The sequence below is a fragment of the Narcine bancroftii genome, chromosome 1 (assembly GCF_036971445.1).
Source record: "Narcine bancroftii isolate sNarBan1 chromosome 1, sNarBan1.hap1, whole genome shotgun sequence".
Classification (NCBI taxonomy): domain Eukaryota; kingdom Metazoa; phylum Chordata; class Chondrichthyes; order Torpediniformes; family Narcinidae; genus Narcine; species Narcine bancroftii.
The window spans coordinates 40,596,122-40,613,178 of NC_091469.1; the positions used below are offsets into that span (position 1 = coordinate 40,596,122).

Here is a 17,057-nt window from a genome sequence, read left to right on the forward strand (position 1 = left end):
GCAATGGAGCTCTCTTTGTCTTTCACATTTAATTTTTGTGGACTGGATTGTTGAAAGATCACTTTTTTTGCACTCAATGCAACTGTGAATATTTATTTATCTATCCTTTCATATTATTTATTTTTTGGTCCTTTGGCATATTATGTTAATTTAATCTGAGCTATTGTTGGTGTATCTTATATACCTATGTGTCTGCAGCAAGAAAATATTTTGGTGCATATGTACATTATACTTATGTACACAATGATAATCGCTCAAACCACATTTAGAGGAGAAAGAGCAAAACTTCAAGACCAACATACTCTTGTTTGGGTGAAAACCAGGGGTAATGTACAAGGGACCTTGGATGTCAAGGGATATTGATGATTGTATAAATAGTAAAAATGAAGCATATGACAAGTATAGAGCTCATGAAAAGCATAAAAATATCTCAAAAAAGAAAATTAGGAAGGCAAAGATGCATCAAGAAATATCAATAGTGGACAGAATTAATGTAAATCATAAGGCATTTCATAAGTAATTAACAGCAAGAGAATAACTATGGATAGAGTAAGACACAGTAGTTAAAGACTTGTGAATTATTTTCATTAATATTTACAGAGGAAACAAACTTCGTAGGTGGAGAATTGAATGAGTAGAACAGTGAAGTTCTAGTACAAGTCGCATCAATAAAGAGAAGGTTGTAGCGACCCGTGACCCAACACAAGTAGCAAAGTGCGAACACGACAATCGAGCAGGCAGCACGGGCCTTGACAGCCTTCTTCCATTGGCTACAATGGCAATGGAGAAAATGGACAAATTGGCTGATAAAAGCCACCAATCAGCGATCAGCAGAGCGTAAAGCTACCAATCAGTGATTGACAGAGCATAGGCCACGCCCACTGATGACATAGCAGCAAGACAAGACAGCCTATAAAAGGTAGTACCAATGACCTAATAAATTAGTACTGTTTGTACTCTCAAGTGTGAGTGTCTTCTCTAGAGCTCTAACCCAGAGCTATAACCGCAGCCATGAGGTACGCAATAACTTAAAAGTGGATAAATTAACTAGCATCAGATGAGATGTATCCCAGCCTGGTACAGGAGGCAAGGAAAGAGATTGCTGTGACTCTGAGTTTTTTATATCTTCACTGGCCAGAGGTGAGGTTCCAGATGACTGGAGGATGCTAAATGTTGTATTTCTTTTCAGGAAAGTAGCAGGGGAAAGCCTGGCAATGACAGAACTATGAGCCTAACATCAGTAGTCAGGAATTTATTGGAAAAAAAATCTAAAGGACAGGATTATTGTTCACTTGAGAAGTTAGAAACAAATGAGAGATAGCCAACATAGCTTTGTCAAGGACAAGTCATGTCTGATGAATCAGACTGAATTTTACGAAGAGGTAATAAATTGCATTGATGAGGACAGTGCAGAAGATATGGTATACATGTAGTTCATTGAAGTCTTTGACAAAATGCCACATGGGATACAGGTACAAAAGGATAAGGGTCATGAAATTCAAGGCAAGTTGGTAAATTGGATCCAAAATTAGTTTGGCAAAGGGAGACAGACAGTGGTAAAGAAAGTGGTTTTTGAAATTGGATGCCTTTGACTATGATGTTCATCAGTAATTGGCACTGAACTCCTGCTGTTTATAGGATATGTGAATCATTTTCAATGGCATGATGACAAGTTAACAGATGTCATGAAGACTGGTGGAGTTGTTGAGCGTTCGAATGATAACCATAGATTACAATGTAATATTTGATATGTCCATGAAATGAGAAGTGTACCATTTTCTGAGTACTAATGAGGCTAGAACACATACTGTAGTATTTGGCCCCAAATGAGTCCCTTTTTTCTCTTAGCCCCACATTTTCACAAACTCAGCCCAGATTTCAACACCCATCACACACCAGGTACAATTTATAGCAGCCATTTATCACACCAACCTGCACACCTTTGCAGTAAGAGAAGAAACCAAATAACCTGAAAGAAAAATCATGTGGTCACAGGGAAACATACAGACTCCACAGAGACAGTACATTGGTTCAGGAATGAACTTGGGTCTCTGACACTGTAAGGCAGTGGCTCTAGTACATGCACTATTGATAATACAACCATTGATAACACTAAATTATTTTTATTAATACATATTTGGCTGATGTGATATTCATAGGATGATCCAATGATAAAAGGCAGGATGGATCATGCAAAAGTAGTTCAGTTCAGAACTTGAGAATATAATTTTATGCTTCATTAAGCATATTCAATTGCACTTTCTGTCAAAGAAGTTGCCTATAAAAGATTGCATTCTTCATGTCAGTATCCCATGACAATATATTTTTTCAAATTTAGACATACAGCAACGTTACAGGCCCTTCGGCCCACGAGCCTGTGGTGTGCAAATACCCCAATTAACCTACAACCCCCATACATTTTGCAGGGTAAGAAGAAACCAGAACTCCTAGAGGAAACCCACATTAACACAGGAAGAACTACAAATTCCTTGCAGATAGCACTGGACTCGAACCTGGAATGTTGGTGCAACAATATTGTTTCACCAACCACTATGCTAATTATGCTATTTAGTTTGTGTATTTTTACATTTTGGTAACTTTCTGAAATACTCAATCACATAACAATTTTCCTCATTGCAATAAGCCTACTGTGAACAGTAAAGTGCAAATATTCATCATCAACACTTTCGTCGGTGCTTTATTTTGTTCTACAATGAAGTTTGCAAAGCATAACATTCTTCTTTGGCTTGGCTTCGCGGGCGAAGATTTATGGAGGGGGTAAAAAGTCCACGTCAGCTGCAGGCTCGTTTGTGGCTGACCAGTCCTATGCGGGACAGGCAGACACGATTGCAGCGGTTGCAAGGGAAAATTGGTTGGTTGGGGTTGGGTGTTGGGTTTTTCCTCCTTTGCCTTTTGTCAGTGAGGTGGGCTCTGCGGTCTTCTTCAAAGGAGGCTGCTGCCCGCCAAACTGTGAGGCGCCAAGATGCACGGTTTGAGGCGTTATCAGCCCACTGGCGGTGGTCAATGTGGCAGGCACCAAGAGATTTCTTTAGGCAGTCCTTGTACCTTTTCTTTGGTGCACCTCTGTCACGGTGGCCAGTGGAGAGCTCGCCATATAATACGATCTTGGGAAGGCGATGGTCCTCCATTCTGGAGACGTGACCCATCCAGCGCAGCTGGATCTTCAGCAGCGTGGACTCGATGCTGTCGACCTCTGCCATCTCGAGTACCTCGACGTTAGGGGTGTGAGCGCTCCAATGGATGTTGAGGATGGAGCGGAGACAACGCTGGTGGAAGCGTTCTAGGAGCCGTAGGTGGTGCCGGTAGAGGACCCATGATTCGGAGCCGAACAGGAGTGTGGGTATGACAACGGCTCTGTATACGCTTATCTTTGTGAGGTTTTTCAGTTGGTTGTTTTTCCAGACTCTTTTGTGTAGTCTTCCAAAGGCGCTATTTGCCTTGGCGAGTCTGTTGTCTATCTCATTGTCGATCCTTGCATCTGATGAAATGGTGCAGCCGAGATAGGTAAACTGGTTGACCGTTTTGAGTTTTGTGTGCCCGATGGAGATGTGGGGGGGCTGGTAGTCATGGTGGGGAGCTGGCTGATGGAGGACCTCAGTTTTCTTCAGGCTGACTTCCAGGCCAAACATTTTGGCAGTTTCCGCAAAGCAGGACGTCAAGCGCTGAAGAGCTGGCTCTGAATGGGCAACTAAAGCGGCATCATCTGCAAAGAGTAGTTCACGGACAAGTTTCTCTTGTGTCTTGGTGTGAGCTTGCAGGCGCCTCAGATTGAAGAGACTGCCATCCGTGCGGTACCGGATGTAAACAGCGTCTTCATTGTTGGGGTCTTTCATGGCTTGGTTCAGCATCATGCTGAAGAAGATTGAAAAGAGGGTTGGTGCGAGAACACAGCCTTGCTTCACGCCATTGTTAATGGAGAAGGGTTCAGAGAGCTCATTGCTGTATCTGACCCGACCTTGTTGGTTTTCGTGCAGTTGGATAATCATGTTGAGGAACTTTGGGGGACATCCGATGCGCTCTAGTATTTGCCAAAGCCCTTTCCTGCTCACGGTGTCGAAGGCTTTGGTGAGGTCAACAAAGGTGATGTAGAGTCCTTTGTTTTGTTCTCTACACTTTTCTTGGAGCTGTCTGAGGGCAAAGACCATGTCAGTGGTTCCTCTGTTAGCGCGAAAGCCGCACTGTGATTCTGGGAGAATATTCTCAGCGACACTAGGTATTATTCTATTTAGTAGAATCCTAGCGAAGATTTTGCCTGCAAAAGCATAACATTATTTTTATCTAAATCACAAAATGATCAAAGATCCAGTTAAACTTACAAAAGGTAGCACAGCTTTTTATCTTAAATACACTTAGGTGATCAAATACTTTTGTCCGCAGAGTAAACTGTTTTTTTCTACTTACGTGCTTTAGTGATAGCATCCTGTAATTCAGACATGCAATCGACTATCACAGACAATAGGTCAGAACTTGAAAACCATCCAACAGCCATTGTGAAGTGGTCCTGCTCCTGTTCCCTTCCTAACAAAAATTAAAAAAAAAACACAACAGCACTTATTGTACCAGCCAGTCACAGCAAAGACAAGGAAAGAAAAGTTTAAAACATTTATGCTGGGGAGCACAATATAATTAATTGAAGATGAGTATGTGAACTTAACTTATAGAAAATGTTTACTTTCAAATTCATATCATCCTTTGGCTAAGATGAGAAAGGAATTTCATCAATGTATATTGCACAAATTGAAAAAGTGGAATTGTTCAGCAGGTCCCGCAGAGTCCAATAGGATGGGAATGGGGCAATGAATTGAAATGTGTTGTATTGGAAGCAAAGATATAGAACCAATGTTTCGGGCCTGAGCCGTTCATCAAGGTATGAGCAAAAAGCAGGCAGGTGTCTCACTAAAAAGGTAGGGGGAGGATAGAAGAAGGGCAGGGGAAGGAGCACAGGCAAAGAGGCCATAGGTGGATTTGGATGGGAGGCAGGAGAGAAAATCTGAGAAGATCAGGGGAGGTGGGTCGCTCTGTGAATGCAAAGATGGAGGAAAGGAGACAGAGGGATAGGGAAAGAGAGAGACAGAGGGCAGGGAAGCTAACAGAAACCAGAGAAGTTGATGCTAGTGCCATCTGATTGGAGGGTGCCTAGACAGAATACGAGGTGTTGTTCTTCCAATTTACAGACAAAAATGCTATAGTTGCACCCAAAACTCCTCCCTCACCACTTTTCTGGCCCCCAAACAGCCCTTCTAAGCGAAGGACCACTTCATTTGTGAATCTCCCAGAACCATCTCCTGCATCCGGTGCTCAGAGTGAGAGCTCCCTTCGCTCTGTCCCCTGTAATAGCAGGGATCTCCCAGTGGCAATCTATTTCAATTCCCTACCCCATTTCCATGCCAACATGTCTGTCATGGTCTCAGGCATTGCCAAATGGACACCACCTTGGAAGATGAGAAAGGGGAATTAATATTAGGTAATGCCAAAACAGCTGAGACCTAGAGTAACTATTTTGTGACACATCTACATGTCAAAGATTAATGTTAAGGATGCAATAAGAGGTGAGAATATCAATACACTATCACTTGAGAGATGCTGATTAAACTAATAGGTCTAAATGGAGACAAGTCCCCTGGTCCTCAAGGAATGCATCCTGGAGAACTGTTAGCAATGTTAGAAGGCACTGTAGATACACTTGTGATAATTTAGCATATTTCTCTGGATAGACTAGCAGATTGGAAGAGCAAATGTTCCACTGCTTTTAAAAAAAGATACAGATCGAGGCCTTTTTCAATGATGAGCAAAGGGCATGCAGGTACCTGGCTCATAATTTGATGAAGGGCTCAGGCACAAAATGTTGGTAATATCCCTTTGCTTCCTTCAGACACTGCATGACCTGGTGAGTTTCTCCAGCACTTTTGTGAATTGCACTAACTAGCCTTTCGTCTATATCCTTTCCTGTGTTGCACTACAATCACTGCAGACTTTCCTGTGTAACTTCTCCAGTCTGGAAAATGCTTGAAGCTGTCATCAAGGGAGAAATAGCAAGGAATCAGAATAGAAAATATTCCATCAGGCAGATGCAGCATGGGTTCAGGAAGGCCAGGTCATATTTAACTAATTTACTCAAGTTCTTTGGGGATATAATGAATGTGGTGAATATAGGGTACAGGTTGATGCTGCATTTTTGTATTTCCAGAAGCTGTTTGAAAGGTGCCATATAAACGGCTTCTGCACAAAATAAGGATACAGGGATATGAAGGTAATTTATTAGCATGGATAGAGAATTTGGTTAACTAGAAGAAGGCAGAGAGCTGGAGTCAGTGCTAGGTCCACAATTATTCACGGTGTAAATAAATTATTTGGAAAAAGGTTCAGAGTGTAGCTTATTTAAATTTGTTGATTACACTCAGTTGCGTGGGAAAATAAAATTGTGAAGAGGATGTTGAGAATCTGGAGATTGTTATCTGGATTGAGTGAGCATTGAGACTGACATTGTTAAATCTCCACTTTGGACAGAAAAATAGATAATTAGGTTATTTAAATTGTGAAAGAGTACAGGCTGCTGAAGGCTAAGAGACTTGGGAGTGCTCATAAATTAATCACAAAATGTTGGTTTTCAGATGCAACAGGTGATGAAGGTGGCAAATGTAATGTTGGCCCTCATTGCAACAAGGATGGAATCTAAGAGCAGGGAAGTTCTGTTGCAACTATACAGGATACCAGTGAGGCCACACATGGAGGACTGCATGAAGTTCTGGTCTCTTAACTTGAGAAAGGATATATTGGCTTTAGTAATACTGCCGAGGAAGGGTAGGATGTGATTGCTCTGGAGAGTGCACAGAGAGATTAACCAGGATGTTGCATTGGATGAAACATTTCAGTTACAAGATGAGACTTGACATACTAGAAGAGAAAAGGATAAGTTGGGAACTGAAAGAGTTGCACAAAATTCAACAACTACTCATCACAAGCTAAACAAACTCTGCTGGGGGAATTCCGCTGTTCAACTTCAGACTTCTGCATCTGCATTCTCTTGTGAAACTCTTGTGAAGAGTTTGAGCAAACCTTAATTGCCATAGAAGTTTTAACGGAACCACAAAATTGGAATGTTAAATAAGACTGACAAACAGCAAATGTGAGATGAGAATGTCAGTTAATGTTAAAGGTTAAAAAAAATAGTAGGCAAGTTGTAAGAATCTGATGGAACTTTTTCAGAACAGGAAATAATATATACTTTGAAGCACATGAAAGGATGAAATGGGGGACTTTGCAGCAGTGATTATGAAGGAAATATCACAGAAACTGCCCGTTTTGACCTTTTACCCAAGATACATAACCATCAAGGTAGGCCCATTGTTTCTGCCTGCTCTTACCCCACCAAACTAGTTTAATCTTACCTTCACTCTGTCTTTTCTCCCTGGTCCAATCCCTCTCTACCTACATCCGCAATACATTACATGCCTTCCATCTCCTCAATGACTTCAGATACCCCGAACAAGACCGCTTCATCTTCATGAAGGATATCGATCACCCACTAATGATGTCTGAAAACACCATTTCTTTCTGGACCAAAGACCCAACCAGTCACTCTCCACGACCACCCTCCTCTGCCTGGCAGAACTTGTCCTCGCTCTAAATAACTTCTCCTTCAATTCATCCCATTTCCTCCAAAGTAAAGGAGCAGCCAAGTGTACCCACATGCGTCCCAGCGATGCCTGCCTGCTTGTAGGTTTTGTCGAGCAATCCATGATACAAGCCTACAACTCTTCCTCTGGTATTTTGACAACTACATCTGGACTGCCTTATGCGCGATGAGCTTGTCAACTTTATCCACTTCGCATCCAACTTCCATCCTGATCTCCAACTCACTTGATCCTTTTCCAATAACACTCTCCCCTTCCTGGATCTGTCTCCATCTCGGGAGGCAGACTTTCCATCAACATATACTACAAACCCTCTAACTCCCACAACTACCTAGACTACACTTCCTCACACCCTGTCCCCTGAAAGGATTCCTTCCCCTTCTCTCAATTTCTCCACCTCTGCCACATCTGTTCCCACGATAAGGCCTTCTAATCCAGATCTTCCGAAATGTCTGTCCTCTTCCACAGACGAGGCTTCCCCTCCACCACCATTAACTCAGCCCTCATCTGCATCTCCTCCATCTCCTGCTCATCTGCCCTAGCCCCCTCTGCCCCTAGATGCAACAAACATAGAATCTCCCTCATCCTCACCTACCATCCTTCTAGCCTCCACATCCAACATATTATCCACCGAATTTCCAGCACTTACTATAGGATCCAACTACCAGACACATTTTTCCTTCTCCTACCTTTTCAGCCTTCCACAGGGACCACTCCCTACATGATTCCTTCATGCACTCATCCCTCCTCACCTATTCCCCTCCACCAGCATCCCATGGCTGCAGGAGATGCAACACTTGAGCCCACACCTCCTCCCTCACCACAGTCAAGGGCCTCAATAGGCCTTTCAAGTGAAGCAAGAATCATTTACTGCATCTGGTGCTCCCTTTGTGACGTTCTCTACATTAGAGAGACTGGTAGCAGATTGGTAGATCACTTTGCTGAGCACCTCCTCGCCATCTGCAACCACAGGAACTTCCAGTTGCCAATCATTTCAATTCTAAGTCACACTCCCAGACTCACATGTCTGTCCATGGTCTTTTGCTCCATCCTGCCCTGACCACCTGCAGATTGGAGGAACAGCACCTTATCTTCTGTCTGGGCACTCTGCAGCCAAATGAACATGAATATCGATTTCTATGCTTTCTGCTAATCTTGCTCGTATTTTCTTTTCCCTCCCCTTTTCCTGCCTTTCCAGTTCTCCCTATCCCTTCCCCACCCATCCATCCTTCCTCCGCCACTTTGCTGGTGTCCCCACCCTCCCCTCATCCTCCTATCATCTCCTGTCTTTGCCAACCCCCCACCACTCTTTCATGCAGCTGCCTGCTGATGTTCTCTCATACCTTGATGAAGGGTTCAAGTCCAAAATGTTGGTTATGTATCTCTACCTTTGCTACATAAAGGACACTGTTTGACCTGCTGAGCTTCTCCAGCATTTTGTGAGTTTTTTTTTACTTCAACCACAGTCTCCACAGATTTTCGTGATTTACTTCATAGAAACAGAGTTGGAAGAAGTAATTCTTGGGATTAATAAAAATCAACTGGGTGTAAAGGAAATGTTGGCTATGCTGGGAGTAGATAAATCACCTGGTCCAGAAAGCTATCCCAGGTTAATGAGGAAAGAGACAAAAAGGTATTGGAAAGGGTTGAAACTGTTCAAAAAAAGGTTGGATTACAACATAGCTAGTTTAACAACACCCAACCCCAACCAACCAATTTTCCCTTGCAACCGCTGCAATCGTGTCTGCCTGTCCCGCATCGGACTTGTCAGCCACAAACGAGCCTGCAGCTGACGTGGACTTTTTACCCCCTCCATAAATCTTCGTCCGCGAAGCCAAGCCAAAGAAAAGAAGAGTTTAACATAGGTGGTGAATAAAGTTGTAGAAACAATAATCAAGAAGAAAACATAGCATTAACTTGGATAGTTGTGAATTGATTAATGAGAACCTGCATGGATTTGAAAAAGGCAGATTGCATTTGATTAACTTGACTGAATTTTATGATCAACAAAATAAAATTGATGAAGGGATTGCCAATAATATTTTATATTTACAAAATGGATTTTTAGAAAATGTTTCACTAAATACCTCACTGATTATTAAAATTGAGACATAAAAACTTGAATCGCAACATGGTTGTTTTTCAGGCTGGTAACAGTATTTCCAAGTGTCCTTGCTAAGTTAACATTTTACTATGCAAATTACTTTGATTATGAAAATGTCTAAACTTAAAGATCCAACTGTCAGCTGCAAGATATAAAGGCTAGAAAAGAAATGACACATGTAAGGGAATATTGTTACTGTAGTGCTGTATTTTGGCAAAACAGATGGAAAGAGGCCACAAAAATTTAATGGATCTATGGCAACATAGAAACACAGATTCATGTGCAGAAATCTTTGGAGATAACTGCATCGACTGAAAGAGCAGTTAGCAAAACATATGGTACCTTGGCCTTTATAAATATTGATAATGATGACAAACACTGAGAAGCTGTGGTAAGCATAATAGGATGAATCTGGAGTATTGTTCTGACACTATCGGAAGAATCTGAAGATCTCTGATTAGGAACAAAGAGATGAACAGGTACATAATTTTTCATTCAAAAGTCTAAAAACCGAAACCTCCAAAAACAGAATATTTTTTCCATGGATGTCGTCAGCAGACCAAAGCTCGCGCCAAACATGACCTACCCCCGTCCAGCACTGTGTCTCATCTCAGTGCTAGTAATTTTATGGTCTATATTTATCTCACTTCATTTACCACTCCCCCCCATGTCTAGTGCTGCCACCCCCACCCCCTGTTGAGCACCACCTCAACCCCCCACTGTCCAAAGGCATGACTACACAAAATAGTGTCTGTGGCAAGGGTGGCCAATGCGTCAAAATAAATAGCGACAAGAAGGTCTCATGAGAGCTGGCCTTGGTGGCTACCATGTTGTATTTGGCATTGTATAATTGAGAGCCAACGCTAGAATGAGTGTACCAAGCGTGGTGAGCGTTTCTTGTATGTCCAGGGCAGCGGATGAGGGTTAATTCATTAGGGTGCGTTACCGCCCCTTCAAGTCATGCTCTCTTCAAGTGGCATCTGCCCTTCAGGTGGTACCCTGGGTACGTGCCATACCTGCCATACCATACATATGCCCACCATATCCTATATACGCCTTTTCTAGTTGGAGTGGGTTTTTATTTTGCACGCATCTGAAATCAGCGCAATTACTTAACGTACTACAGTTACTATTATTCTATTATCCAAAAGTGTCTGGTCCCAAAGGTTTCGGATAAAAGATTATGTACCTGTACTGTATTAGTTCCAGCAAGTCATTAAAGACTATTTTGGTGAAGATGGGTTCGGGCTTAGAGCAAAGATGATTGAGGGGAAATTTGAGGGGCACAAGGTAATGATGGGTTCAAGGCAGGGAGCAAGAAGTAGTTTAGAGCTGCATTGCCATTGAATCACACAGCACAGAAAAGGGCCTTTCAATCCACCATTCTGTGCCAACAAGTTCCTAACTACATTCATGATTTTTTTTTAAAATGCAGATGCTGGAAAGCTGAAACACTAACAAACACAGAAAATTCTAGAAAAACCAAGCAGGTTAGATAGATGGAAAGAGGAACAGGTAACAATTTTGGACTGTGACCATTCAGAACAAGGAAAGAGAGATGCAAGTTAGTTTTTAGTAGGAGAGGAGGTGGGAAACAACATGTAAAACAAAGTGAATGTCTATGGTAGGGATGCCAAAATGGCTTATTGATCATTGTATGGGCAGAAACAGTGGAAAGAGAAAAAGTTAATGTTTCCTTTGAGGAACAGCTCCCCCCCCCCCACCCCCCACCCCCACCCAAGGTACGGTTCCTCAAACTTTCATTCAGGAGGCACTGTGATCTCTCTCTCTGTGGCCTCCTATACTGCTAAACAACTTTAGATTACATGCTCTTTCTCCCAGTCGACATTAAAGCCATTTCTGTCTGCCATCCATTTTTTTTTACTTCTCTGCATACCATAGCTTGGCCTGTTGGATTGACTGGGATTGTCCATGAAGTGAAAAAGAGTGAGTGGATGACTGGATAAAAGTATACAAGTTGATATTATAATAGGATAGATAGAATATTTTTCCCATTGATTGCAGTATCAGAAATAAGAGGGCATAGGTTTAAGGTGAGAGGAAAGTTTTAAAAGGATTTGAGGGAAAGTCATTGATCTCTGGAATCCTGTCATAAGTGGTTGTGGAATCCAATACAATGACTTCGTTTAAGAGATATCTAGACAGGCACTTAATGAGTATAGCATAGAATTGGACCTCATGCATGTAAACAGGATCAGTGTGAAATGGTTAAAAAAAATCGGCAAGGAAGCAGTGGACTGAAGGGCACACCGTGTGTTTGAGCTCTTACCGGGGGGAGGTACAGAAGCATCGAAATCAATACTGCCATGCTGGGAGATAGCTTCTTCCCGAAAGCTGTGAGATAGATGAGCAGTATCCAGTAACTGAGTAAATCATCCCAAAATATTTATTTTAAATTATATCTTTATGTATATATGTGATTATTATGAACTGTATTGTGTGTGTATGTATGTGCACTGTGGTCTAGAGAAATGCTGTTTTGTCAGGTTGTACATCTACCGGCACCACCTACGGCTCCTAGAACGCTTCCACCAGCGTTGTCTCCGCTCCATCCTCAACATCCATTGGAGCACTTTCATCCCTAACGTCGAAGTACTCGAGATGGCAGAGGTCGACAGCATCGAGTCCATGCTGCTGAAGATCCAGCTGCGCTGGATGGGTCACGTCTCCAGAATGGAGGACCATCGCCTTCCCAAGATCGTGTTATATGGCGAGCTCTCCACTGGCCACCGTGACAGAGGTACACCAAAGAAAAGGTACAAGGACTGCCTAAAGAAATCTCTTGGTGCCTGCCACATTGACCACCGCCAGTGGGCTGATAACGCCTCAAACCGTGCATCTTGGCGCCTCACAGTTTGGCGGGCAGCAACCTCCTTTGAAGAAGACCGCAGAGCCCACCTCACTGACAAAAGGCAAAGGAGGAAAAACCCAACACCCAACCCCAACCAACCAATTTTCCCCTGCAACCGCTGCAACCGTGCCTCCCTGTCCCGCATCGGACTTGTCAGCCACAAACGAGCCTGCAGCTGACCTGGACTTTTTACCCCGTCCATAAATCTTCGTCTGCGAAGCCAAGCCAAAGAAACATGAACAGGCTTATGACAATAAACTTGAACTGGAATCTGCAAAACCACAATTACCACACTACAAAGGAAGCAGAAAATAACTTAAAAACAAAGTTAGGAGGGCTAAATTTGGCTGTGAAATATCCTTGGTAATTGGGAAAAGGGTAGATCAACTCAAGGATGAAGGATGGAATCTACACCTGGAGCCAGATGAAATGGAAGCTTCTAAATGAGTACTTTGCATCCGTTGTCACCAACAAAGACATAAATGATGGTGAAATCAGGGAGAAGTACATTCATAAACTATAGCATGTCAATATCAAGAAGAGAGATGTTTGGATTTTGAAAAAAGCTTTGAGAATAAGTTCTGATGGCCTGAGGTGAATGCTGGGGGCTTGACAGGCATCAATGAGCTCCCAGAAGTCTGGAGAATTGCCAATGTTGTTCCTTTCTTTAAGAACAAGAAGGACAAGCCAGAAAATTATAAGCCATTGAGTCTTTCATCAGTGGTAGGGAAACTATTGTACAAGATTCTTCGAGATGGGATTTATTCAGATTTGGAAAATCATTAATACATTATTTGGCAAAGTCAATAAGGGTTTGTGCAAGGAAGGTCCCGTCTAAGGTATCTTTTTGAGTAAGTGGCAAAGATGGTTGCAAAGATAGCAGATGATACAGTCCACATGGACTGCAGTAAAGCACTTGACAAGGTTGACATGATTGGTTCTTCCAAAAGATTAAGTCACATGGAATCCACAGTGAATTATAAAGCTGGATATAAAATTGATTTGGTCATTGAAGAAAGTGTTTTTTCTGATTGAAAACCAGTCGTATTTCACAAGGATCAGAACTCTGTTGTGACCTCTGTTGTTTGTTATTGATAAATTGTCTGGACAAAAATGTCTGATGACTAAGTTTGGGGACAACATAAAAATTGGAGGAGTTGTGGACAGCGATGAAAGTTGTTGGGGGATGTAGCAGCATACAGATCAGTCAGAAATTTGCATGGAGAAATGGCAGATGGAATTTAATCTGGACAGGTGTGAGGTATTGCATTTAGGGAGGTCAAACGTAAGAGGAAAGTGCACAATAGATGGCAGGTCCCCAAGAGGGTTCTTGGGGTGCAATTCCACAGCTCCCTGAAAGAGGCACCACAAGTAAATAGAGTGGTAATGAATGCTTTCAACATGCCTTAAAAAAAAATGGTACTGAGAATAACAGTTGAGAGGTGATATTGTTGTATAAAATTTCAATAAAGTCACATTTGAAGTATTGTTCGCAATTCTGGTCACCAAGCAAAAAAATGGATGTGGAAGCTTTAGAAAGGGTGCATAATAGGATGAGGAAGAGGGTGCAGAAAGCCAGGAAATTAACTGTACTGGAAGATATTTCTGATAATGGTAAGGAGAGGTTGAATAAATATGGATTGTTTTCTTTGGAGCACCGGAAGCTAAGAGGTAACATAATAGAAAATATAAAATTATGAGAGGTATAAATAGGATAGATGGTCAGTTTTTCTTCCAGGATGGAAATGTAAAATATTAGAGGACATGGGCTTAAGGTGAGAGGCAAAAAGTTTAAAGTTGATTTGTGAGGTAAGCTTTTTTTGACCACATTATGCTAAGTGTCTGGAATATATTGCCAAGGGAGGTGGTAGAAGTATTTAGAAGAGGCATTTAGATTAACACATGAACAGGTGGAGAATAGAAAGATACAGATCCTGTGCCAGCAGATGGGATTAGAATGGCATCACGATCGACGCAGTCATGATAATGGGCTGACAGGCTTGTTCCTGTTCTGTACTATTCTATGTTCTAGTACTCAAGCAGGCAGGGAGAGGAAAATCAGGAAATTATAGAAAACCTTTGTAATAGTACAGATTCTATCACCAATGTGTATATGTACATATGTACAAATGGTAGTGTAGGATGACTCTGATTGGCTGAGAGTGTAGCCACACCTACTGGCAGGTCTTAAAGGATTGCTCCTAGCCAGACCAGGTCATTCTAGACTGGTCGAACTATTTGTGATATGCTCCAGTCTTTTAGTTAATAAAAGCCTTGGTTTGGATCAACAAGTCTTTGGTTCTTTTGACGCGCATTACAACCTTTCAACATACATCTGTCAGAGGTTTGAGCTAGTGGAGTTGTTCTAGTGAACCGGTGCGGACTCGAAAGGCCGACATGGCCTGTTTCCACTCCATAAATGGTTATATGGTTATTTACATACCCTCTACCCGAACCCAAAGCTTCAAGTTTTGGACACTGCAACTGTAGGAAAAACTTTCCTGCTATCTGCACCACTCAATTTTTTGGGCTTTTCTTTTGGATCCCCATTCAGCTACCTCCATTCCAAGGAAAACAAAACAAACCAACCCAGTCTCCCATCGTTACCAAAATGCTCCATTCTAGGCAACTTCCTGATGAATCTCATTTGTACCCTCTTTAATGATTCATGTCCTTCTTATGGAGGGATGGTCAAAGCTGTACTGAGCATTCCAGCAAAATGGTCGAATCAAAAAATTTTTTTTAAATGTCAAAAAATTTTCAATAAAAACAAAAAATGCTGGAAGTGCCCAACTGGCCAGGCAGAATCAGAATTAATATTTCAGGTCTGACACCCTTCAGCAAACAGAGAAAGAGGGAAAACAATTTAAGTTGCAGAGAAAATGGGAGGAAGGATTTTATCTTGGTGTCTTATATTTCGGTCAATTTCCCTGCACTTTTTCCAGACTTGTTTATTGTCTGTTACTCACAACATGGTCTTCTCTGCAGTGAAGTAATCAATTACAGAGAGGGTGAATGTTTTGTGGAGCACCCATGTTTGGGTTTCAGGAGAGACCCTGAGTTTCCAGTAGTAGCCCGACACCTTAATAAAACATGCCACTCCCATGTTGACCTTTCTGTCTGTGGCCTCCAGCATTAGGCCATATAAGGCTCAATACAAACTTGAGGAACAACTCATCCTCTGTCTAGGCACTTTGTTATTCTCTGGCCTCAATGCATCAATTTCTCCAACTTTAGGTAGCACCCTTTCTTTCTTTCTGCCTGTATCAGACATTATTTTAGCTCATTTCTTTTTCTATTTGGTTTGGCCTGCTTAGTATATCCCACAGTCTTGCGATTATTATATTATATTATATAGACAATGAAGCATAACCTAAGCCTAATCCTACTGTGATATTTACTCATTTAGTCTCACTTTATCAAGATATTCCCATATTCTACTCATCCTTCCCTGTTGTTGAATATCAACTTTAAAAAAAAATCCTATTTCCAATGTAGTAGGTGGGGGAGGAATTGTCAACATTTCAGGTTGAAACCATTTATCAAGGCAAAAATAAATCTAGACCATTGAAGGGTTTCAACATAAAACATCGACAATTTCCCCACACCAAATGATGATGCTTGAATTCCTGCAGGAGATGGTTTGAAACTCCAGATTCCAGCAACTATAGGCTTATGATTTCATTGAGTGCAAGAGTTAGGAGACCAGCTTGGTGACAACAGAGTACAGAAGAGATTCACTAGCATGTTGTCTAGAATGGACGGCTGTAGTTATAAAAACAGGTTGGATAAAATAGGTTTATTCTCACTGGTATGTAGGAGGCCAAGAGGTTATCATGAGAAGGGTAACAAAATTATGGGGTTAGAGCATTTCACACAGAGCAGAATATTCTAAAGCTAGATGGAAAAGGTTTAGATACGAGGGGAAATCTGAGGAGTAAGCTTTACACAACAGAGGATAATGGCCTTTTATGTAGCAAAGATAATAAAACATAACCGACATTTCAGGCTTGATCCCTTCATCAAGGTACAATAAAGATATTTTTATCTTTGCTGTGTAAAGTACACTGTTTGACCTGCTGAGTTTTTTCCAGCATTGTGTTTTTACTTCAACCACTGTCTCTGCAGACTTTCATGTTTTACTCCAGAGGATAATGGTCATTTGGAAAAAGCTGATAGTGGATGTGGTAGATGTCAATACAATTCTATTTAAAAGGCATTTGGACAGGTACTTAGGTATGAATTGTGTAAAAGGATAATGGCCTAATATTGGTAAATAGGATTAGCAATGACAGGCACAAAATTGGATTGGACAAAGTGGACCGTAAGGACCCATTTCTGCATTGTACATTTCTATTAAGAGCAGCATTTGTGATTTTATTTCTCCTGTCCCATCCATAACTTTCCAATTATTAGTGAATATGGC

The 17,057-nt window shown here is 41.7% G+C and overlaps 1 protein-coding gene across 7 annotated transcripts in view; it reads right to left on the reverse strand.

Moving 5' to 3' along the window:
* Positions 1 to 17,057, reverse strand: part of ccdc171 (coiled-coil domain containing 171) — a 378,891-nt gene that overhangs the window by 217,683 nt on the left and 144,151 nt on the right. For all 7 annotated transcript variants that reach the window (XR_011353507.1, XM_069924483.1, XM_069924477.1 and 4 more), the window contains one exon: positions 4,423 to 4,539. Coding sequence is in view for 6 of the 7 variants with exons in the window: in XM_069924483.1 (XP_069780584.1) it covers positions 4,423 to 4,539 (117 nt within the window). In the remaining variant the exon portion in view is untranslated. The remainder of the gene's footprint in view (positions 1 to 4,422; positions 4,540 to 17,057) is intronic.